The 24,069-nt window shown below is 40.5% G+C and overlaps 2 protein-coding genes across 4 annotated transcripts; both read left to right on the forward strand.

The window, feature by feature from the left end:
- Positions 1 to 3,146: 3,146 nt before the first annotated feature.
- LOC115748622 lies at positions 3,147 to 4,623 on the forward strand. Of its 2 annotated transcripts, XM_030685165.2 has the most exons (3): positions 3,147 to 3,502; positions 3,752 to 3,792; positions 3,941 to 4,623. In XM_030685165.2, the coding sequence occupies exons 1-3, from the start codon at positions 3,284 to 3,286 to the stop codon at positions 4,086 to 4,088; spliced, it is 408 nt and encodes a 135-aa protein (XP_030541025.1). In that variant the 5' UTR covers positions 3,147 to 3,283; the 3' UTR covers positions 4,089 to 4,623. The 2 variants fall into 2 exon arrangements, with proteins under 2 accessions (XP_030541025.1, XP_030541026.1); XM_030685166.2 differs by lacking the exon at positions 3,752 to 3,792 and having other exon boundaries at positions 3,969 to 4,623.
- A 1,606-nt stretch (positions 4,624 to 6,229) lies between these two features.
- On the forward strand, positions 6,230 to 10,870 carry LOC115748658 (mitochondrial carrier protein MTM1-like). Of its 2 annotated transcripts, XM_030685225.2 has the most exons (11): positions 6,230 to 6,849; positions 6,889 to 7,154; positions 7,583 to 7,657; positions 7,777 to 7,902; positions 8,634 to 8,693; positions 8,775 to 8,945; positions 9,227 to 9,326; positions 9,451 to 9,542; positions 9,646 to 9,795; positions 10,009 to 10,067; positions 10,330 to 10,870. In XM_030685225.2, the coding sequence occupies exons 2-11, from the start codon at positions 7,014 to 7,016 to the stop codon at positions 10,472 to 10,474; spliced, it is 1,119 nt and encodes a 372-aa protein (XP_030541085.1). In that variant the 5' UTR covers positions 6,230 to 6,849; positions 6,889 to 7,013; the 3' UTR covers positions 10,475 to 10,870. The 2 variants fall into 2 exon arrangements, with proteins under 2 accessions (XP_030541085.1, XP_030541084.1); XM_030685224.2 differs by having other exon boundaries at positions 6,230 to 7,154.
- The last annotated feature ends 13,199 nt before the right edge of the window (positions 10,871 to 24,069 follow it).

Raw genomic sequence — 24,069 nt, forward strand, 5'->3', positions numbered from 1 at the left:
AACGATCATTACATTCAACTTGAACAAACCATCACTCGGATAACCCTTTCCTACATACATCTCATTTTTGGAGAGTATAAACTTATCGGATACAAAAACCAACTTGAAGTTATTCTTACTAAGGAGAGATCTAGACACTAAATTCTTGCGAACATCCGGCACATGCAGAACATTATTTAGTGTCACAATCTTTCCAGATGTCATCTTCAGAGTAATCTTTCCGACACCTTCAATCTTAGAGATTGATGAATTACTCATATAGAGTTTTTCATCACCCCCCACGGTTGTGTAGGACGAGAACATCGATCCGTTCGCACAAATATGACGAGTTGCTCCAGTATCAATCCATCACTCCTTGGGGTTTCCCACCATATTACACTCGGATATCACATCGGTCAGATTGATATTGTCAACACCATTGGAAATCTCTTCCACCACATTTGCTCGAGTTTTCTGTCTTTTCTTGGCTTTGCAATCTTTGGCTCGATGTCTAGATTTTCCACGGTTAAAGCATTTGCCAACAAATTTTTTCAGACCTTGGGTGAATCCCTCTCCAGACTTGCTAGGCATTTTCCTCTTCTTGTTGGGATTCGATCTTTCTTCAACAACATTGGCCCTTGAGACCTCCAGATTTTTTCCAACTTTCTTCTCGGAAGATCTATTATCTTCCTCTATCCTCAACCGAACAATCAAGTCTTCAAGTGACAACTCCTTTCTCTTATGTTTGAGATAATTTTTGAAATCTCTCCGGGACGGTGGCAGTTTTTCAATGAAGGCAGCCACTTGAAATGACTCACTTAGAGTCATTCCTTCAGCATGAATATCATGCATAATCACTCGAAGCTCTTGAACCCGACTTAAGACGGTCTTTGAATCAACCATCTTGAAGTCCAGAAATTTCCCGACAATGAATTTCTTCAGTCCGGCATCTTCGGTTTTATATTTCTTGTCCAGACTATCCCATAACTCCTTAGCCATTTTTAATGGACTATAGAAGTTATAGAGAGTATTATCCGGACCGTTGAGGACATAATTGCGACATAGGAAATCGGAATGCTTCCATGCGTCTACTGCAGCAAATCTTTCCTTATCTACCTCTCCTTCATCCAACTTAGGAGCATCCTCATTGAGGAGCCTTGCCAAGTTCAATGTCGTAAGATAAAACAACATTTTTTGTTGCCATCTCTTGAAATCTATACCATTGAACTTTTCTGGCTTTTCTCCGTGATTCGGAATAGGGTTGAGTGGAGTCGAAGTCGAAGCCATTTCTATTATACGGTGACCACAACAAATCACGGAATGATAAGCACAAACGAGTACTAACAAAATAAACAAGCAACGGTCTCGGCACAAACAGAAAAATAATACCGTGATTATGTTAGTTGCTCGGCAAGAGATGAACTAAGTGACAATGGACTATTAAATATGTTAAGTGCACGAGAACAGAGATATACCGGAACGAAGATCAATCTAATCGGGAATTATACGTCGAAGACGGAATGAGAAACAAATAGATTGATATTGAACGATGCAATAGAATTTTCGATAAAACATATGTGCACTAATTTCGATTCGGAACTTCCATGATATAGTAATGGAGGACAGAATATTTTCAACAAAAAATATCATACAACAGGCTTGCACACGACACAATAACGGTTGAACGGAATACTTTCACTAAAAATATTATACGAACTAAGCACAATGATCATGAATGAACGAAAACAGAATTTGTCTTAAGATTGTTGTCGGCCATGTTCGTATATATATATATATATATATCGAAAGTACAATACAAAATGAACATACAAAATCGAAATTACTAACTTGATTCAAAAGCAAACGCAGCAATCAGAATATTGATCCGAGCCCAACGAATTCGCTGTGTCCTTAAGACAAATTTGTCCCCTCAATTTGGTACCCGAGGACGTCGGACAATTGTCTCCCAGGATAGAACGGATCGCGTTCCTTTGAATCGGCACTCATTCAAAGAGCTTCGGCGAACTTAACTTTGTGGAACAGGATCGCACATAATGAAAAATGAGGGTGCAGATTTCGGGAAAATGAAGTTACTAAAAAATGAAACTGCTTCGAAGACTATTTGTATTGAAAGTTTGAGAAAAAACGAAGAGGCACGAAGCTTGGGTCCAAATGATGGTTAACATAACCGAATATAACTTCTTTTTGAACAGACATAACTCTTCAAAAGAATTTCTGAACGAACGCATCTGTTCGTTTAAGGACGAATGTCCAACGGTTGTGTTAAGTGTCTATTCGGTAAAATAAACAAATGGGCAAATAAAAAAAAATTAAATGGAATAAGAGAACCCAGGCCCAGGCCCGAACCGAGCCGGCCGGACGGCGGCGTGCGCGGGCTGAAATCTATTTGCGTAGGTCCTCCCTCCTCCATAAAAGTGGGGTGCCCCTTGGGGCCCAAACCCATTTGTGAGGTTCCACTTAATAAACCCATCTCCCATCTACCTTTCATCCTATGTGGGACTCCCACATTTCCTTCTCATTCACTCTAGAGGGATAAATCCCCTAACAGTTCATACCACCGGTCTCCATCGGAGCAGCAACGTCGAGATACAGAATGTGTTCAGCAGAATCTTCTGTCTTTAAAGCTTAACAATTCATGTAAATGCTCAGGTCTGTTGCTCAGCCTCCTTTTCATTTCCCATGAAAGCTCACGACCATGTCAGTAGTCAGTTCCTGACGAAGTAGATGGCACGTTTGTGGCCCTGACTCACACTGGCCGCTATTTTGTATTACCAAGTCATTCTCTGTTCCAAGTCATCGAGAGTTACCGGATTCAGTCACGCGATGGTCCTCGAATAGGCCGCGTCCTTTTCAGGTAAGCGGTTCACGACAGGCTAATGCGCCCGGCAGTCGCAATCCCGTGCGAAAGCGAGGGGTTGGCTGGGGGCATGAAACAGCTAAGCCGAACTAGTTGGGGGGCAGAAACTTCCCTTCAAAGCAAACCCATATAGTGCAGCACATAAAGAAACAAAAAGGCGGTAACAAGTTGGACCCAGAATGATTTGTTAGCACACAGCGATCATGAATGAACCACACTCCAAAAAAAGCGTAATATGTGTACCTTACATTCCAAAGTGTCTCACGCTCAAAGGGAAAACAAGAAACAAAGGCCGGACAAAATCTGAAAAGAGAGGATTCCTTCGTTCTGGAATATTGTGGAGGAAGTCATTTGCGACAGAGAAAGAAACGGAAATAAAGCTGGTCTGGTAACGTTGAGCTGGACTTTGAGCGATTTTGGATTTTGATGGAGTTGAATGGAGATCTGCAGGGGCTCATTGAGAGAGCTTGGGCACTGAAAGAGACCATTGATGGTGACATCAACAGCAGTTTCAGGTATTGTAATTTCTGCTTGCGACATGGTCATAACTGCGACATCGCGGGGACAGCGTATAAGGAGACAGAGAGGCTCACTGCCATGAGAGATTCATTGAAGGATGTGGAGTCCATGCTCATATACTTACAGGTGTGGTTGGGTTCGGTTGGGTTCTACTCTTTTTCTTCCAGCTTTAATCCAATTGAAAGATCTATGACACTCTTCGTTCAAGCAAATTAGTCTTTTTTGCGTTCATGTTCATGTAGCTGTGGTAACTTGCCATCCAATCATGTTGAAGATCTGTGTAAACTGGCTATTGGTGTGGCGTGATTAAGCTGCATACGTTCGTCCTTATTCAATTTGCCTGTGATCATACGACAGCAGAAGAGTTTTTGGTAGGCCATTCAAGATTTGTTATCGTGGGCGAGAGGCAGTTTCTGTTGGAAGAGGACGTGGAACTGAAGCTGGAGTAACCCATAGTCCCAAAATTTATTCCAAGGAAGAGTTTCGCTTTCTGATTGATCAATCTAATCCTTCTCTTTTTCGAATTTCTGCGTTACCTACACAACCATGTATAGCTTGAGAAAGTTCTCAACAGAGAGCAACTTCATTGCAGAGGCTCCGGAGCTGGCAGCACTTGGACAGACGCACCGCGCTTGCCCGGTTGGAAGATAGCAGATCCGTCCTCATTGAAAATGTGAGCCAATATCAAGGAAGGCCTCTCGACGTGGTGTGAGAATTAAATGCATGTTTCGGCGATGGGAAAATGGTGTCCCACAAGATAAAATCAAGAGATCAAATGGCGAAGAGAAACAACGATCCAGCTGATATTAAGCGTCGGAAAAGGCCGGGACTAGGCTTCCTGGTCTGCTGCTGTAAGATACTGCTCAGTCCATGGAAGTGGCACGAGGCCGTCAGGATCACCGTGAAACTAGTGGTCGTCTCCGCTAGCATTTCGTCGATGATGTCTTTCATAAGTTACAAGCAGCAGAAATGGAGTTGCAGGAAGGGATTTGTGTCACTGATGGACCCAACAGAAGTGAGGGGAAATGGCAGTTTGGTAGGCATTTCAAAGAGGCCTCTACATGTTTTAAGTGGCCGGGGATAACTGCATGGCTACTAATTCATTAATTCATTGAATTGCATCAAGGTCATATTTTTTATTTTTGTAATGGCAAAAAGCTTTTCTACAGTTTTCAAGGATGCATGGTGTGATCTGATAATGATGCTCTGTTGTCTGACATATTGGAATGAGAAGATTAACACATTCTGAGCATGTTTTTTCCACTCCTAATTTGGCTAAAACATCCATAGAAAAGTGTTACGACCATTTCACCGACTATGGGTCCCTGTTTCAGCATATTATGCGTTCCATTTTCGTCCATTTTTTGGGTTTCTTTTTTTTGCGAGTCTCACTTTCCTTTGGGCCTGTTTGGTTCAGCATTGCAAATGAGCATTGGGGCTCTAAAGTCCCTTAGCCAAATGCAAATGGTGTTTGGTTCATTTTTTGACTCACTTTGGGAAGATGCAATTGCATCTTAAATGCTCTCCAAAGTCCCTTAGCCCAAAGTACCTCTGGAGGTACTTTGGGCTAAGGACTTTGGCGAAATGCAACTAATTTTTTATTATTTTAATTTTTTCACCTTTGCTTGCCGCCACCGCCGCCGCCGGTTGCCGGTCGCCGCCGCCGGTCGCCGGTCGCCGCCGCCGGTCGCCGGTCGCCGCCGCCCGGTCGCCGGTCGCCGCCGCCGGTCGCCGGTCGCCGCCGCCCGGTCGCCGGTCGCCGCCCCGCCGTCGCCGGTCGCCGCCGCCGGTCGTCGGTCGCCGCCGCCGGTCGCCGGTCGCCGGTCGCCGGTCGCCGGTCGCCGGTCGCCGGTCGCCGGTCGCCGCCGCCGGTCGCCGGTCGCCGCCGCCGGTCGCCGCCGCCGGTCGCCGGTCGCCGCCGCCGGTCGCCGGTCGCCGCCGCCGGATCGCCGCCGCCGGTCGCCGGTCGCCGCCGCTGGTCGCCGGTCGCCGCCGCCCGCCGATCGCCGGTCGCCGCCGCCGGTCGCCATGGCCGGTCGCCGCCGCCGCCGCTGGTCGCCGCCGCCGCCATCGCCATGATCGGTCGCCATTGGCTGGGTCGCCGCCGTGGCCGCTTTTTTTCAAAAAGGAAAAATATTTTACAAAGTTCATTTTTCACCAAACAACATTTTCGTCAAAGTTGCTTTTTAAATGTGTTTTTAAAATATACTTTACCAAACACTACTTGCATTTTGAAAAAGGCCTTTAGCCCAAAGGTATTTGCATTTTCTCAAAGTCCCTTGGCCAAATGCTGAACCAAACAGGGCCTTTGTCTCCATCCTTCTCTCTTTCTCTCTCTTGCACGTAATTATCTTTATCTCTCTTGCGGCTCCCACTCTTAACATTTTTTTGGTAAAACGTGACATTCTCTCCGATAGAGTTGAGGAGGATGCAAAGCGCGAGAATTGCCATCATGAGGCCGCCTCCGAGCGGCGGTTTCACGGCGAGGTAGTTATTGTCACACCTCAGATTTGCCTCCGAGACGGAGGATCTATCCGTCAAACATAAGCCATGAAACTCGATCTACCTTGACTCCTCAAATTTTTTCCTTCGAACCAGCAGAGTTTTGCGATTTAAACATGAGCCCAATAAAACAATACAAGCCCATACAAGCCATCCAAATGCTCTAATGGATGTTACCACTATGTTGTGCATAGGCTCGTAATCAGGCCTGTCCATATAGATTGGACAGCTTTCCGTGGTTGGGTCTCGCCCCAATCCAGCCCACGGTCAGAGGCAAAAGTCAAGTTGCTCTGTTTCTCTCTGCAACTTTTTCCCATTCAGACGAACTGGGGTCATTGGACGACGATGATGGGTCTTTCTCTGCCACCGAGTCCGAGTCAGCCACGCCATCTCCCTCAGTTGCGCGCCACGTATCAGTCTCCCCTCGTTGCCACGCAACCTCCTCACTCTCCGAAAGGCCTAGAAGGATTTGTCTTTCACCAGAAAATTTAGTGGAAAAGATGGCCAGCTTCCGAAACCAAACCAACCCCTCTGAAAAGCTCCCTGCTGACAGAATAGCTGACGCTGAGCTGGGTAGCTAGAAAGAAGCCATCTCCCGAGGCACATGACCCACAACTCACCACGCAATTCTCCTCAGCACCAATCCCGATTCATATTCACTTTCGTATTACGAATTCTTTGGCGCTCTCTGCTTCGCGCTACTGATCAGAATCTCCTCTTCTTCTTGCGCTTGCAAGACCATTAATTGATACCTTAACAAGTCCTTGGAACTTCTTTGCCCAAGTTGAATTTCGCAATCCATTCATTACTCAAGCCGTTATTTATCCAGAATTGTAACTTCTCCTCTTCCATTGAGTTGCCTTGGGAAGACAAAGTCGGCCTAACCCTTTCCTTTTCAATAAAAATCGAGACTTTACGGACGATATCCTCTTCCTGACAACAAATTCTCGCCTGTTTCATTGGAAGTGAGGGTTAGAATGAATTGAGAGAGAGAGAGAGAGAGAGAAGAGGTTATAATTCTGAGGTGGGTATTTTGGTCGGATCAAGACCAGGCGTGCCTGCGACGTCTTCTTGGTTAGGCGCTGCGACAACAAGAGTTGATTTTGACGGTAAAGTACCCTCTGTTTCGAAGAAGATGGTCGGCGAAGGCAAAGAAAACTTGTCAGAGAAGAAATTCGTTTCGGACGTCGAGTTGGGTATTGGAGAGAGGGCTTTCTCTGCGGCTGGTGCTGCCATCATCTCCGCAATCATTGTCAACCCTCTCGATGTCGCCAAGGTATCTTGTTTCACTCGAAAACCATTCCGCAAGCTTTAATCAATTTCGGGGTGTGTTCTAATTTGATTACTACCATTCTTTTCCTGTGAGCTGAGCCCTGATTTACCCTTTTGTTCTCATTTCGAGATTTTCACTGCTGTTTTAGCTGACTGATCGTATCTTGTTTAGATACCAATTGTAAATCTTGTCAAATTGTTGCCTTTCTTGTTCACATTGTTTTCCATGGTTATTCCTTTGTTCACCACTACCAGGCCATTATCAGGCCATTCAAACTACTGCTATATATTTGTTTGTAATGGACTATTTCATAGGGAAGAATTGGGCTGTACTGATGATATTGTCATGTCTTAAACTCATATGTTTAAAGATGCGGGACTCCGTTTCTGTGGATACTCGATGTTCAACTTATGGATTGTGTAAAATTGCAGACAAGGTTGCAAGCTCAGGCTGCTGGAGTCCCTTTTAAGGGGCTGTGTCACATGTCCTCATTCGATTTGAATGTGGTATGTGTTTGTCTATCATATTTTTCCTGTATCCTCATCGGATAATTTCATTAGCAAATCCAATTTCTCCCAGGTGTGAGGGTGTATTAATCATGTATGTATATTGCATTGCTATTTAGATGCTTCCAGACTTAAGAAGTTACACATCATGCACACGTTCCGTATTTGACAATGAACCAGTGTGCCCTCCCGAATGTGGCCGGTATAAAGGGACTCTGGATGTCTTCTACAAAATCATACGCCAGGTTAGTTTGCTTTATGGTTTTGGAGCATATATTAGAAGCAGTATATGTCGCACAAGAACTAACGCGAAAAACACGTACTTAGGATGCTTCACTGTTTGATTCTGACTAAGGATTTTGTATAGATCTTTGGATGATAGTACTACTTGTTTATGCCTCACATAATTTTCTCGATTTTCTGCCAAGACAATTGAAAGCATGTATTGAGTGAAGTGTTTTGCTACAGAGCTTGAACATCCAAAATGGTGCCAAATTTTGTAGCTTCATAATGCATCTGAGCAATCAGCTTTCTGGGTACTGCCAAGTTTCAGAGTTCCCGCTTTTAGTTTCTCAGCTATGAATTTTGGATTGCATGTAGCTTCTAAAATAGCTAATTATAATTGCTCCAAGAATTTGTTGCTATAAACCCACCACTTTTGGACCACTCAAGTCACCACAACTGTATGCGTAGTTTGTAGATAATAGATCATCTGGAATTCTTATCAATAAAATGGTGCTTGAGGAGATTTAGTGTTGGAAACTGAACTGGGGCATTTGTGACTTCAGCCTCATTCTTTTTACGATCCAGCAGAAAAGATCAAGGCTCTGCCTATCTATAACGAAAACTGAGCTGGCAATTTTGTTGCATTCCAGTGTCATCTCACCAGTAAAATTTATTTGTGAACAATTGCCATAATGGCAATAACCAAACAATAAATGTACGCTACATGAGAAATTAATTTCTTGGGCTACAGGAGGGATTTTCAAGGCTGTGGAGAGGCACAACTGCAAGCTTGGCTTTGGCAGTGCCAACGGTAAGACTCCTATATGTCAAGAATCGTGCGAAACCTTTCTTGAGAAATACATGCTGATGGAAAATCCTTGTTGTTAATCAGGTGGGAATCTATTTGCCGTGCTATGATATCTTACGCAATGTGATGGAAGATTATACAACAGAACACATGCCAAGCTTGACACCATACATTCCATTGCTTGCAGGCTCAGCTGCTAGATCATTAGCCTGTATTTCTTGTTATCCTGTGGAAATGGCAAGAACGCGGATGCAGGTTCAGTTTTTACCTTGTCTCAACAGCTTTTTCAAGAGTCAATGCTGTTGTTTCATTGAATTCTTCTTTGGCTGGAGAGTAACTATCCATTATTGAGGACGTCCTTTCAATGTTCTTAGTCTGTTTTCTTAAACAAATTTTCTTCTAAGCTAGTGAAGGTAAAGAAGTAGGGAGGACTGGTATCTTCTTCCCTTCATGTGTGTTCCTAAGTCAAGCTGTTTCACTGGCAACCAGACGGAACTGAAGTTTTAACAGCTATAAACACTTTTGTTGACTGATAGGCATTCAAAGAAATGAAAAATGGTCCAAAACCTCCAGGAGTTTGGAAGACATTGCTTGAGGTCATTAACCCTGTCCGAAGCACAAACAGCCTTCAAAATTGTGAGTGTGGTTTTGACTTTTGTAACTCTCTCCCCCCTTGGAAAACAATTGCTGGTGAAAATTCATTATTCTGCCATCATTTTACTTACATAAGCATATTGATATGATTAATATCATGGTACAGTGCAAACCTTCCGCATTCTGTGGACTGGTCTTGGAGCACAACTCGCACGTGATGTTCCTTTTTCTGCAATCTGCTGGTCAACTCTCGAGACGGCAAGTTTTGGCCTCCCGTTTTTACTCTCAATAAAAAAATTGATATTTGCTTGGATAGTTTTGCATCCTATCCGTAGATCAATGCCCTTGCCTTTCTGTACAGATCAGGCAGAAAATCTTTGAAATGGTTGGAGAGGAACCCAGTGCAGGCATTGTCCTTGGGACAAATTTTTCTGCTGGTTTTGTGGCCGGAACAATTGCAGCTGCTGCAACTTGTCCATTGGATGTGGCAAAGACAAGGCGGCAGATTGAGGTAGTTTTGATGTTGAGCTTCAAATGTACATACCAAATCATAAGCATGCTTGTCCATGTTCCATCTTAAGGTGTTTTGATCGGGAGATATCCATTTGAGGGATTGACAGATCGGCATTCATTTAGTAGATAGGTTTTGAATTAGGTTGTTACTAGAAGCCTTGTTGAGCTGGGAATGATTGTTCGTTGTCGCTAACTTTTTGCGTCCTTACAGAAGGATCCGACAAGGGCATTAAACGTGACAACAAGACAAACTTTAGCTGAAATATGGAGGTATGTTTTTGTGCTACTACACGGCAAGCATATATGTAATTTTGATGTGATGTATGTCTATATAAGCTCTTAAGGGTGATAGTTTTTCCTTCTGAGCCCGCCTGAGATATAGATCATATTAAAAGTTGTAGGTAGGTGTCGCTAAGTTACAAATTCGGATTCTGTTGCATGGAACTCTCTCGAAATCAAATTAATGTGTGCTGTGATGGTTCTATTTGTCTGCGGGGACATTAATGGTCTCGGCTTTTTTGGCTCGGAACAGGGATGGTGGGATGAAAGGATTGTTTGCTGGAGTAGTCCCTCGAGTTGGCCGCGCCGGTCCATCGGTTGGAATAGTCGTGTCATTCTATGAAGTCGTCAAGTATTGTTTACATCACAGACACACTAAAGATGGTGGAAGAGGATAAGGTACCTACTGTACGTCCTTTTGTCGTTCATGCCAGGACTAGCCATGTTCAACCTCAGCCATCGATCTAGGATTGACACTGCATGCAGCGATGGGAAGAGGACTTAAGAGAATGATACAAAAGCGGATCCACCACCGACGAGCGTGCAAAATTGGTCATTTTGCTTCGTCGGCTGGTGGATATACATACACCTGATGCATCTAATAATTCCTTTTGGTCATTAATGTCGAAATGAGCTCAGTGCTTCATGGCATATGGCAAATTGTAATACGAGGAATTGAAGTCCCTTTTTGTTTCTTCTTCTTTTTTGGATCATCCAAAATTACAAGGTTTACTTAAATTGGATCTTCTAGCTTTTAGCTTCAATTCTTTTAAAGAGAAGCCCCCCAAAGCAAAGGCTTGGATCACATCGTATATTATCGGATTGTGATTCAATTCGACATAGATACTAAGATATACTTATCATTTGGCTAATTTTGGCTGAGATAGACATTGGCCGTTCTACGTGGCATTGGTCATGTTGATGAATATTCATCCCTGTGAGAAGGAAGGGAGGTGGTGATTAGAATAACCTCATTATGGTTTTGGACTATCGGAAGATCCATTGTTCCAAAGAGAGGAAGACGGGTTATACACATTTCATTTGACAGTCAAATGCGAATAGTGGAAATGCCTAGGCTTTATTCTTTTGAAGGTGGAGGAAAAGATAAAACTAAAAAAAAGAGAATTATTTTTTATTAATAAAATTATAGTTCGAAACTCATAGAATTAATCTCTCGAGCTTTTGGTTAACCTGAGGAAATAAAAAATGGGACCGCACAAGATATGAGGTAGGAAACTCTCCCCTACGGTTCTAAAGGAAGGAATTGTCTATTCCGACTGGGGAGAACATGCCATTTGACAAGGAGAGGTGACAAAACCGTATATTTTTCATTACAAAATCAATAAGTCAGAAAATGATGGACTGTTTCATGAAAGAATTTTTGGTCCTATAGAAAGTGGAATTTGTGCTTGCGAAAATTATCGAGTAATCGGAGATGAAAAAGAGGACGCGAAATTTGTGAACAATGCGGAGTCAAACTAAATAGTTTTTTGGATTATTTATTTATTTTCTTTTCCCCTCTTTCCCTATGCCAGCCGTCAGTAGCCAATTAAAGTTGTGAGCATGCACCAACTTTAATTGGCCATATTAAATGTTGGGTAGTGAGCATGCACCAAAATGGGCCCTTTTCTATTTTCGCTTCCCTCTAATGAAAATATTAAAATGAATCTCGATAGATAAATTATAAATAACAAGATACCGAATGCCCCAAAATTGATCATTCTTCATATTTGCTTAATTAATAATATAATAATTTTATCTGAAGAACATTAATATTCTTTAGGTATATTGAAATTGACTTTATAAACATATAATCTCATCATACACAACGAATTAATATGAACTTTTCGTACAAGCAATTGAAGTCATTTCCACGGTTACTATGATATACACATTCCAATTCATTCCATTGGGGCACCATAAAAAAAATCAGTTCAACACTCCAAAAATTTCCCTTTTAGAGAAACTCTCCACCTGTCTCTAGTAGAAAAGACACACTCTATTTCTTCACTTGTCAAATGTGGAGCTTTCACATGAATGGAGCATCCAAAACGCGCTGCGTTTCATGCTTTCTTCTGGAAACTCCTCAACGAAAACGAATAAGAGGAAAAAACTGAAAACGCGCATGTTACCTATAACCTCGTGACATGTGTCTAAATGCATTGCATTGATTAGATGCACATAGATAGCCACATGGAAAAATCCTATAAGCTATGTACTCTCACTATAAATATCTCTCATTCATGTGAGGGAGAGAACTCACAACCGCAGAACTATAACATAAATCTCCCTACCATTCAAGCACCTTACATTACCTCCTATCATTCTAGCGCCTCACATTGCCTCCTCTCATTTCTTCTCTATTTGTCGTTGAAGGAAACGAAATCCTATTTCTAAATGAAAAACGTGCGAAAAACATGCCCAAAGGAATCATACTTAAATCACTGATCGTTAATGAATGCATCACACTTCGAATGTACCGTAATTACGACAGATAAAGTGCCGCCCTTGCAGTCTTGAGAGATCTCTTGCTTCAATCAAGCATTGGAGAGTTAAGAGCAAAATGTTGATATTTTTCTTGACAAAATGCAGTGAGATTGGAACTCACTGAATGTCTTGACCTCCAGCAGATCCTTCCCACGTCGCTTGCAGCAGTAGGGGTTTTCTGGAGTTCCTGAGGATGAAGAGGAGGAGGGAGGAGATTTCTTCCTGGATTGGCCTTTTGAATTCTTGATGGGTTGGCCTTTTGATTGTCGTCCCTTCCCCATGCTTGCTCAACAAAATCAAGAAGGTCAGTTGCTTGCTTGCTTCGTGAAAAGTGAAAGAAGAAGAAGAGAGAATGCGAGTGGACCTGAGGATGAAAGTTAGAAGCAACAAACTTATGTTGAACTGTGTTATGTACATAGGATAATCCTCACTTATTCAAGAAGGGGTTTCTTGAATTCGTAGCATTTTCATTTCCCAAAATCTTAAAAGAATTGTTATAAAAATTCATTTTCCTAAAGTAAGCTTTGGTGGGAAAACATTTTCCGTTGACTCGTTTTTCAAAAGGATTCAAATGCTGGAAAATGACCAAAATGTTTTTCCAAAATTTTTTTTCTAAAAAAAAATGGGGCCTAAATAAGAAAACTATTTAGCAATTCATTTTCCGGGACCTCGACACCTCGGCCCGAGTCCATTTGGCCCTTGACTAAGACCCCGATCATCGGCTCTGGTCCATCTACATGGGGCTTAGGACATCGGGCTCTGTGACATCGAGGTCAAGCCAGATTCTCGATGCCTATGCACGGGTCCATTGCGGTCGGGCCCATGCCTTGGCCCTCAACTTTCCAACCAAGGTCCCTTGGGCCCGTACCCTAGTCCATCAATGCCTTGCTGCGACCCCTGCGCCCAAGCTCGAGTCCAGCAACATTGTGTCTAGGATCTCGGCGCCATGCCCAGGACCTTGATTGCCCATGTTGGGTCCATTGATGCCGGACTCCGAACCCTAAAATTTTTCACTTGATTACATCTAAACATTGAGACATTATAATAAAAAACAACATAATTTTAAGATGTTTTACACTTTAGTCGGGGCAAAATGTCATACCTTAGAATTGTGCGCTTTGGGACTTTTGGACTTGAATACGATTAAAATGAAATAAACACTTGTATTATGTCATAAAATTAAAAATCCTTATTTTACAACATTATATCCTATTAATAAATATTATAAAAAATTCATGTTTGACTACTTGCGCTTGATTACTATATGAGGTTGGCAAGATTTCGACAAGCTAACCCAATTAATCATTCCAAATGAGATGATGAGCTATCAACACTCAAATGTAAAGTAATATGAAAATGGTGAATTTGTAAGAATAATGTGACCCACATGATATTATCATTGATGATTTAATAATTAATTAAATACTAAAATTCATTGATTATGAAAAGGTGCAATTAATGTGCTTTGATGGAAGACACCTTTTAAAGAGGCTCGTCTTAATAACGTTAAAAGAAGTTTGATTCTCTCTTCACCCTCTAATGAACATACGTAAGAAAGTAACGTACTTCTATCTCTCTCCATTAAAAACAATGTTAAAGATAATAGAGGATTAAGGGAGAGAAATCATAATCTTCTTCATCTCCGATTTCTGCAACAACGATCGTGATTAAGGCTTCACTATGGATAAAGGAAATTCATCCTTTTTAAAATCGTGAAAATCATGAAGATCAATGACTCCTCTAATGATGAATTTTCACATAAAGGATCACGTTAAATACTTATAGTTGGTATCGGAGTAATGGTTTAGGATCTCATAATTTTTTGATTATATATATTTATGTATATGTGCGTATGCAAAGGCTTAATGAATTTGCGTTGATGTTTTTTGATGAATTTTCGTGGTGTTTCAATGAATTAAAAATTTGGATCAATTCTGGTCTTGAAAAGAAAATGCCGATTTCATTCGTGTTCTGGCCACCCACCACCTGAAATTCATAGAGGAGGGTCGTAGCGTCAAGGGGGACAAAAGCCCTCAACCAATTTGGAATTATAGTGATCGTCGGAGGTTGATTGAGCTACGGAACTTTTGGCCATTAGGGTTTGTGTTCAAGGAGATTTTGCTCGATTCTGGTCAATTTCTTAGTCATTATCGCGATTCCTTGGACCTTTGTGGTCATGACACCCCGAAACCGATATTTTACTTTGGTCTAACATGCCCTGTTGGAGGAGACCCAACGGTGAATGTCACGGCAAAATCCGGCAAAAAGGCAGACTGTTTGCGAGAAGAAAGGGTTTTTCATATATGATGGCAAATTGTAGTACGAGGAATTGAAGTTCCTTTTTGTTTCTTCTTCTTCTTTGGATCATCCAAAATTACAAGGTTTGGGTAAATAGGATCATCTAGCTTTTAACTTCAATTCTTTTAAAGAGAAGCCCCCAAAGCAAAGGCCTGGATCACATCGTATATTTATCGGATTGTGATTCAATTAGACATAGATACACTCTCAAGTAGAGTATTACGATATACTTATCATTCGGCTAATTTTGGCTAAGATGGACATTAGCCGTCCTACGTGGCATAGGTCGTGTTGACGAATATTCATCCTTGTGAGAAGGAAGGGAAGTGGTGATTAGGATAACCCCATTATGATTTTGGATTATAAGAAGATCCCTTGTTTCAAAGAGAGGATGATGGGTTATTCACATTTCATTTGATATTCACAGGCAAATAGTGGAAATGCCTATGCCTTATTCTTCTAAATATGGGAAAAAGATAAAACTATATGAAAAGGATTATTTTTTATTAATAAAATTAAAGTTTGAAACTCATAGAATTAATCTCTTTAGCTTTTGGTTAACCTGAGAAGAAAAATGGGACACCACAAGATATGATGTAGGAAACTCTCAAGTACGGTTTTAAGGGAAGGAATTGACCCCCTTTTCCGACCGAGGAGAACATGCCATTCGACAAGGAGAGGTGACAAAACTCTACACTTTTCATTACAAAGCCAATAAATCGGAAAAGGATGGCCTGTTTTATGAAAGAATTTTCGATTCTATAAAAAGTGAAATTTGTGCTTGCAAAAATTATTGAGTAATTGGAGATGAAAAAGAGGACCCGAAATTAGTGAGCAATGCGAAGTCAAATTAAATAGTTTTTTGGATCATTTATTTATTTTTTTCCTTTTTCTTTTTTGCATTCCCCTCTTTCCCTCCGCCGACCATCTATGGCAGCCCATTGGCGAGGCTCGTCCTTGCCGGTCAAGCCCGAGGCATCCCTAACCCGAGGCCGGAGAGGGCAAAAGGAAAAAAAAAAGGACAAAGAAAAGGAAAAAAAAGAAATAGTTAAAAGAAGGAAAATAGAGAAAATAAATATAAAAATAAAAAATTCAATGAAATATTTAAATACTTTTAAAAATTATTAATGTCATTGCCGGTCGTGCCTAGGAAGGTTGGCGTCCATATCAGCTATTTTGGGCCAAAATTGGCCGAATGGACTCAATTAACAAAACGTAAAAAATTTTAGGATTCAATTGGCAAGAATAAAATGTTTAAGACTAAACGGGAAAAAGTTTAATGACTTTATGACTTTTTGAACAATTTTTCCCTTATTATTAGATGTGAAAAGAGTGAATACCCAGGCAGGTCTAACAAACAAGTGATGGGAAAGCAAACAAAAATTTGTTCTTCGATGTCAGTCGGCCGCAAGGCATCGAATCCTCTTGAAACAAGTCTTTCAAAGATGGATGAAGTCATGCGTGTGATGTAGTCGTGCCAACTCGAGAGAGCTAGATGTGAATGGCAAACTACTATTCTGACCTTAAGCTCCATTTATTTCGGGAAAATAAGTACTTAAAAAAAATATTTTTAAAGTGATCGGTTCTATCATTTACAAAAATAAATAAATAAACCGCCAGCGAAATATTGAGATATAAAATTATTGTCTGTAAAAAAATTATTGCTAATAATTTCAAATTACATAAGCCATCCTTTGTAAGAAATAGGGTTTTTTTTACATGAGTGTTATAGCGTATAGGCTTTCTTTGATTTTACTTTTTATATTTTTCCAACCTAAGTTTAGTAGAGACTAAATGAACGGAAAAAAAAATTTATTCATGTTAATTTGTGACACTAAAGACCTTTAAGAAAATTGCAAAACAGTTCCAATATGTGGCTTTCCCTCAATTGAATAAAATTGTTTCTTGTTTGACACTCGATAGGGCTAAAATGGCTAAAATTAATTCATGACGTGTTTTTCTTTTCCCTCGAAAGATCACAACATTCAATAAAGACTTTATAATAATTGGAGTAGGAGTACGACTTCAAACCGAGTGGGTGTGATGTGATGATGTGTTTTTGGTCCAATGTATAATATAGTTCTTGAACTTTTAATTTATTCAATTTTGTTCCTAATCTTTTGCCCATTATGCAATATCATCCTCAGACATTCAATTTGTTTAATGTGATCACTGAACTATTGTTAAATGTTCAATGACATAGGCACCGTCTGTCCTATGTGGCGCAGTTTGCCTTGATATGGAAAATTTTCGTAATTTTTTTTTAAATTTTCATATTTTTATAATGTTTATTTTATGTTATCTTCTTATTTATTTTCTTTATTTGCTCTTTTTTGTTATATATTTTTCTTCTTCCTCAGCCCTTGCTAACCCTTCAGGGAAGAAGGGAAGTGAAAAAATAAAACGGAAAGAAAGAAAAGAAAAGAACTTTAAAAACTTAAGAAAGTTTAAAAAAAAGCAAAAAATTATCGAATTGGTTGCCGTACAAATGGACGACTTTTTGGATATTTTTCCCTAATTTTGTACCACTAAAATAAATGTTGAATGGAAGTGTCTAAAAGCTTAAAAGTTCATATTCCCATTGGCCATTGCAAAAAACTATCATATGAGGATTTAAGACGACCATGCTTTGCCTACTTAAGAATTAGAGAAGAGGGCAGCATGCTGACATGTCGCTCCTCGTCCTTAATCGATACTAATGTAATGAAGATGGTCATCAAGTATTGACAAACCAATCCTAAACCGCGTTGGGAATACTGTCTTAGACCTCTATGCCCACATCTGGTTGATTCGTCCTAAGTAAATAGCCGAATCGCCACGAATCCACTACGAGCTAGGATGCGCATGATAATACTTTTAGAAGTAGATTTTTGCTTCAAAAATACTTCTGGAATAGAAATCTGTTTACTAATGTAACTTTTGAAACAAAAATCCGTTTGGTAAAAACTTTTACTTCTGAAGTTGTTTTTCCTTCAATTTGAGAAGTTAAAGAAAATATCTTCTTCAATTCAAGAAGTACTTCTTGTCTCACATTCTTTTTATTATGCCTTCACCCACTTTTCGATCACACCCACCTCCGTTGACTCCCGCCGTCGTTGACCGTTGTTGGCCACCGCCCATCTCCGACCTCCACCGGTCGTCGCCCACAACCACCACCAAACCTTCAACCATCACCGCCTACCCCCCCCCTTCTGCGGACCTCCGCCGCCCATCGCCACCACCCGCCGACTGCCCACGGTAGCCAACCACGCCCACCGCCAACCTCTATTGGCCGTCGCCCATTGCCGCCCACGATTGTCGCCAACCGCCAACCACCTTCGCCGACCTCCGCCTGTAGCTACCAACTGTCGATCTTCGCCGGCCGCGATCGCCGCCAACCTCCGCCTCCCGCCGTCAACCATTGACCACCATGCCGGCCATCGCCGTCGAGTCGCTGTCTCCAGTCGCCAGAGTAAAAAATAAGTAATAAATTTTTATTTTTAAAAAGTAAATAATTTTTTATTAATAAATTTTTTTTAAAGAAAATTAAAAGGTTAAAAAATGAAGTAGAAATTTTTTGCCGTCAATAATAATTTTCATAGAAGATTTTGTGTTAATAATGTTTTAGAAGTAGAAATTTGCAGCTGTTACCAAACAAATTTCTCCGATCAGAAATAAATTCTGAAGAAAAAGTAGAAAAATCAACTTTTACTTTTGAGAAGAGGTAGAAAAATCAACTTCTGGCTAGAAGTTGATTCCCGAAGTAGATGTTACCATGCGCGCCCTTAACCAACTACAAAGGCAGAGCCAATAGCCTTTTAAATTTCTAGGTACTACTAATTTACGCTAATGTGAATGTGATTATGATGGGAGATCGGTTGAACGTTCGATATTGGTTTAGTGTTAAGACAGGGGATTAGAAAAGGCCAGTGGGGGGTCGGGGCTGGAGATAGTGGGCAGCGGCGGCAAAAGCTACAAGCCTTGCTGCCTGGTTATCCATCCCGTTCTCTCTATTTTTTTAAAACATCAAATATAATTTAAACAAAAGTTGTATTAAATCGAATTTGAACCAAAGCGACGTCGTTTTAGCTATGTCATTACCATATAGGAAAGAGAAAATATTAAACAAAATGTTATTATTTTCCGTTAGTCCAGATGGAGAGAGTTAATAGAAGGACTCGGTTGTACCAATTTGACAAATTTTTATACTTGATTACACATCTTATAAGTTTTAGGGCTCAATTCCACTTTTATGATAGGTTTTAGGACATCTACTGGACATGTCCTTTTATTTTATTTTTTTTTGAATTTTTAGCTTTTTTTTTTGTTTTAAACTAATTAAGTCTAAAGTGATCGTTTTCCAAAATATTTGCAATGAAGCGATCCGAACAAAACAAGTGAGCGCCCTACACAACTTTTGACAGTGTTCTCCTCCCCATGGTTCCCCTACCAATAGTTGTCTACTTTACGTGAATATTTAAAATATGCCTTCTCAACATCCCAGTCGAGATAACAAACAAGTAAAGATGATTATCTTTAAAAAGGGTTTTCAGGGAGTGATCTTAAAGAAGTAATGGATAATCGGTGAAAAGGGGATTTCCAAGCCCAGGTCAAAGTCTGAGTCTTCTCAGGATAACTACATGAATTGGATGAGTTAGCTTGAAAGTCGAATTTTTATATAGTTTTTATGCGAAATGGAAAGGGCATTTATTTTATAAAAGCAATTCGAATATGATATTAAGAACAAGATTAGAAGTAAGTCGAGTTATTCATTTGCATCAAGCATGTTTGGCCAAGGTTGACTAGGATTATTAACTAGTTAACCGAATTTCAGGGTGAGATAATACATCAATTTCGGATTGGAAAATCAAATGCACATTCGAATCCAAGATTCTTTTATCAAGATTTGCTAAGAAATTGGGCGAGGAAGGTTGGCCAAGATAGATTCAAAATTGGACGAGATAAGGGAAATAGTTGGATTAATATTATCTTAGTCTCTTATCTCACCTGCACATCCCTCATTCGCAAGCCGAGATAGTGGTGGAGAGATCGAATAATGACACGTTTTCAGAGACCTCTATTCTCTATCAATAGAATACATGGGCAACCTTATGAAGTAAGAAGTGACCTCCTCCTCCTCCTCCTCCTCCTCCGGTGGTAGACGTCGAAAATCCAGACCAGCTCATCGCAGCAGTCCCGGCGCTGTTATCCTAACAGCCCTATTGCACCCTAATCTCCCTCGTCGAGGCCGACAAACCTGATGCCCGCTACCGTGACCGAAAGTGCCAAGCCACATTTGTCGTTCCTTGCAGGAGCAAAGCGAGTCTCCGTGTAACCCCCCAACCTACCAGTGTCCCCGTTGGCCCTCTTGCAAATCGACTTCCCGTCAAGCTTCGGTGGCCTTGCTTTGCGTTAACTCCTTTTGGTGTCTTGGGTAAGTCAAAGTTTCGTTTGACTTTTTAAACTAGCTTTCTAATGCATAGTTTTTAGAGGCATGTTGTTTAGCAGCAAAACCCTAGTTTGTCTGAATATGACCTGAATATCTTCTTATATTAGTCGAGGTATGTTAGGGCGCTGGACTTTTGGGTTTAAAGGTTGGGTTCTTAGTATCGCCTCATTGAATTTTTCTTGATTTATAGTGTAAGCATTTTTGTGCATGCTTATTTAGATAAATCGTGTATGCATAAAGTAATATCTTCAAATTATAGCCATAAATTTTGAGTAAGATGTATGTTTTGATGTCACATGAAATTTTATATGTCATGTTTAAAGTTTAGAGCACATTCGTAATGGCTTTCAAAGCTAGGGTAATGCATGCTAATTTTTTGAATGCACATAGATTTAGTATAGTCCATATTTCTCATCACTCAAAAACCGAATGAAAAATGTCATTAGAGTCACATAGGTTGCAAGTAGTTTTAGAGTTAATTAGTCTCACAGTATGCATAACATGCAATGGGCGGGCAATTTGACTTAATCTTTAGTAATGATGTCATATAGAGATTTTTTGTTATTAATTGCAGTACATGCATCATTCGCATTGCGTATAATTCATATAGCATGAGAAAAAAAGAACTAGTATTGTATCGATAAGTTATTACTCATATAATATTTCAATGGAAAATATGAAATATTCACTGTTTGTAGACTTTTGGGTCATTTGTCTTTTGTTATTTAACCAAGGAAAAGAGCAAAAAATTGAATGAAAGAGTCTCATATTGCATTAATTAGTGTAATTATCTTTATAAAGTCGAACTGCATATTGCCTGTCGTTTAGTGAGTCACACGTCATTCGGGAGTAATTTTAATTATTATCATGCATATAATATAGAACTTGTCATGCATGTCATATATTCTAGAATTAGATTTCGATCACTTTGAAGGTTAAAGTTGTTCATTTTGCTTCATCCTTGAAATTATAAGCATTGGAACCTGTTTATTACCATTAAAAAAAGTTTCAAGATTTGTCTGGATTTTAGGAATAAAAATGACAAATTTCAATTTCTATTTTGAGAGAGGCCGTTGTACCATCACAGACATATCTAGCTAGTCAGTGATATATGCCGAGTTTGTAACATATTCAAATGAAATATTTGAAAAAAGTTGCGCAAAAGCTAAACCTAAATTCGAGGATTTGCTGATTGTAGTTGAACTTAGTTGCTGAATTTTAACAAATATTTTTTCTTTTGCAGAAGAAAGGATGAAAATTGGGGGACAAAAGCAGAATTGCTATTTTCAACCACCAGCTAATGATTCTCACGGTTGTCCTTGGCTTCTCATTCTCCATGCAATAGAAGGTCATAGACAAACTTTCTGTGACATAATAGAGGACCGCCATTACACCAGGATAATTCCTGATATGCTCAATCAACGGACGCGTCCTACTTCTTTGGAATGGACGGTGCTGGAGGCTTGCGATTCCGAGGAATGTTGCCTTTGGAATCCATCCTCCATGGAAAAGGTTCAACTTCCGCGAGCTCGAGGAGTAGCTCCTGACCGCTGTTTCTTGTCGTGTTCGCCCTGCGACCCTCGCTGCACCGTTTTCCTCATCGATATATATGAAAGCACCGTATGGTTTTGCGGGCTCGGAGACGATGCCTTCAGGAAACAGAAGGTCGAACATGACGATGGAGGCCGCTTGGCCAGCGCCGCACTGTACAAAGGAGAGATGTACTTGTTGACGTGGAAATGTAATCTGGTTAAGCTTGACCTTGTGGGTCCGGAGCTTCGGTGGACGCAGTTTACGAGCCCGGACTTTTCCCATCTATTGCCGACATGGAGTCACGCATGTCGTCATTTTCTCGTCCCGACTGAGGACGAGCTACTACTGGTTCGCGCGACGTATACCGGCGGCAGAATACCTTGCTCAAACCTCTCTGGGTTTCTTGTTCTTCGGATGAACTTCGACAACCACAAGTGGGAGAAGTTGAGCAACATTGGCGCGCGGACCATTTTCATTTCCAATCGTAATTGCCTTTCGGAGGATTGCCGAGGCAAACTCAAAAGGAACTGCATCTACTATGCAATGTCGGGTGATAGACGACTTTATCTGTATGATCTAGAAGATGAGAGCATTTCTGTGTCGCTTCCTTGTCCCATAGCCGATCGGCGAACCGCTATAGAGTGGATTATGATGTGAAACTGCAGAGTATATGAAAGCTATTGATGTGGCTACATAATCATCGGCATTTCAATGCTTCAATCAAAGTTTCTAGTGTATCAAATTATGAGAAAGAGTTCAGTAAACGAATCATGAAGACTTGTGGAGTGCTCGACTATCTGGAGCAAATATCCGGAGCAAGCGAGCAAATTCAGAAAGAGCGGATTCTTCAGAGACACTCACGGTTCGTTCTTCAAAACTCACTTCTGCGAAAAATGTCGATTGCTTCGTCCAAAGAAACCTAAAAGATAGAGAAATAAAGAAACAAAAAATAAAGTAAAAAATAAACGGGGAAAATCCTAAATGAAGGTAGTACCGAATTTGACGGGGGCAGGTGAGAGTAGGAGCTGGCAATCATAATGTTGAGGAGACTTATGTTACAGTGCTTTTGCTGCAAATTTTCTGCTATAAATGAATGATTTATAGATAATAATTGTGCAAGATAAAATTTGATATCAAGCATTTTGTCGTGTAGCGATTCGATCTCCACATGACATTTAGATACAAATGGATAGGTCACAGTTTTTGCCGTATGGTGTGTTCGATCGGCGCATGTGTTTAGACAGTTTCCCGAGGGCACGAGTTGCAGTTAAGTGGGCCATGTGAACAAAATAAGGTTGAAAGAAGGCAGCTCCATGCGAATAAAATGAGATATAGCAAACTATTATCAGGAACATAGACATTTAATTGACATTGTGTCCGACAATACGGAGGGTCGCAAGTGTAAGAAAAAGAAGGGAATCCTTTGTCAGGGTGCGTGCAAAACTGCATCCATCAGCCACTTCATCGCCCGGTTGATCGATACGTGCACCGAGTTTATTTAAAGAAAAAATTTAGATAAAGGCCTGATGTGCCCAATTGGCCGCCCAGTGCTAACGATAAAATTTTAGATAAAATTTAAATTTTTTTAAAATATTAATTTTATTTTTTATTTCCTTTTTTTCGTTCTTTTTATTATTTTTTTCTTTTTCTTCCACCACCAGCTGGTCGTAATTGGGCTGCAGCAAATCCAAAGCATCTTTCAACCTCAAACTTCTTCAGCTAATTTCCAATAAAAAAACAATGCCAATTATGATATTATTAACAAGGTTATATAACTAAACAATGGATGAAACGATAATATGGACATTACTCTCAACAAATCACATATAAATTCTGAATGATTCTGGATCTAACTTAGCCATGTCTGATCATATAGAAATTTAGAATTCTTTTCCTGAAATAACAAAATCGATACCACTTTCCCCTAATGCACACGCACATCTGTGCTGGCATTGTTCCACCCAAAGAGATTCGTTCCTTTGCAAGATATATTAGTACATGTAAATGGACGAAACCCTAGAGGAGTCCACAAAACACCCAATTGAGTTAGAGAAGGGAAAGGAAAATGAAGAGCGGTGGTGTAAAATGCTTGTGGATGATCTCGCTTATAGTTTTGGCGCTGGGCCTAGTTTTCTTCCCTGCTGCTTAGGCGAGAGTGCTCGCCACAAGGGAACTCCGGAGTCTCGTGAAGGCAGAAGGAACATCTTTTCGTTTCCATGTGCTTCCCAAAGGATCAGTAATCCCTCC

This window comes from Rhodamnia argentea, chromosome 9 (assembly GCF_020921035.1).
Source record: "Rhodamnia argentea isolate NSW1041297 chromosome 9, ASM2092103v1, whole genome shotgun sequence".
In the NCBI taxonomy this organism is placed as follows: domain Eukaryota; kingdom Viridiplantae; phylum Streptophyta; class Magnoliopsida; order Myrtales; family Myrtaceae; genus Rhodamnia; species Rhodamnia argentea.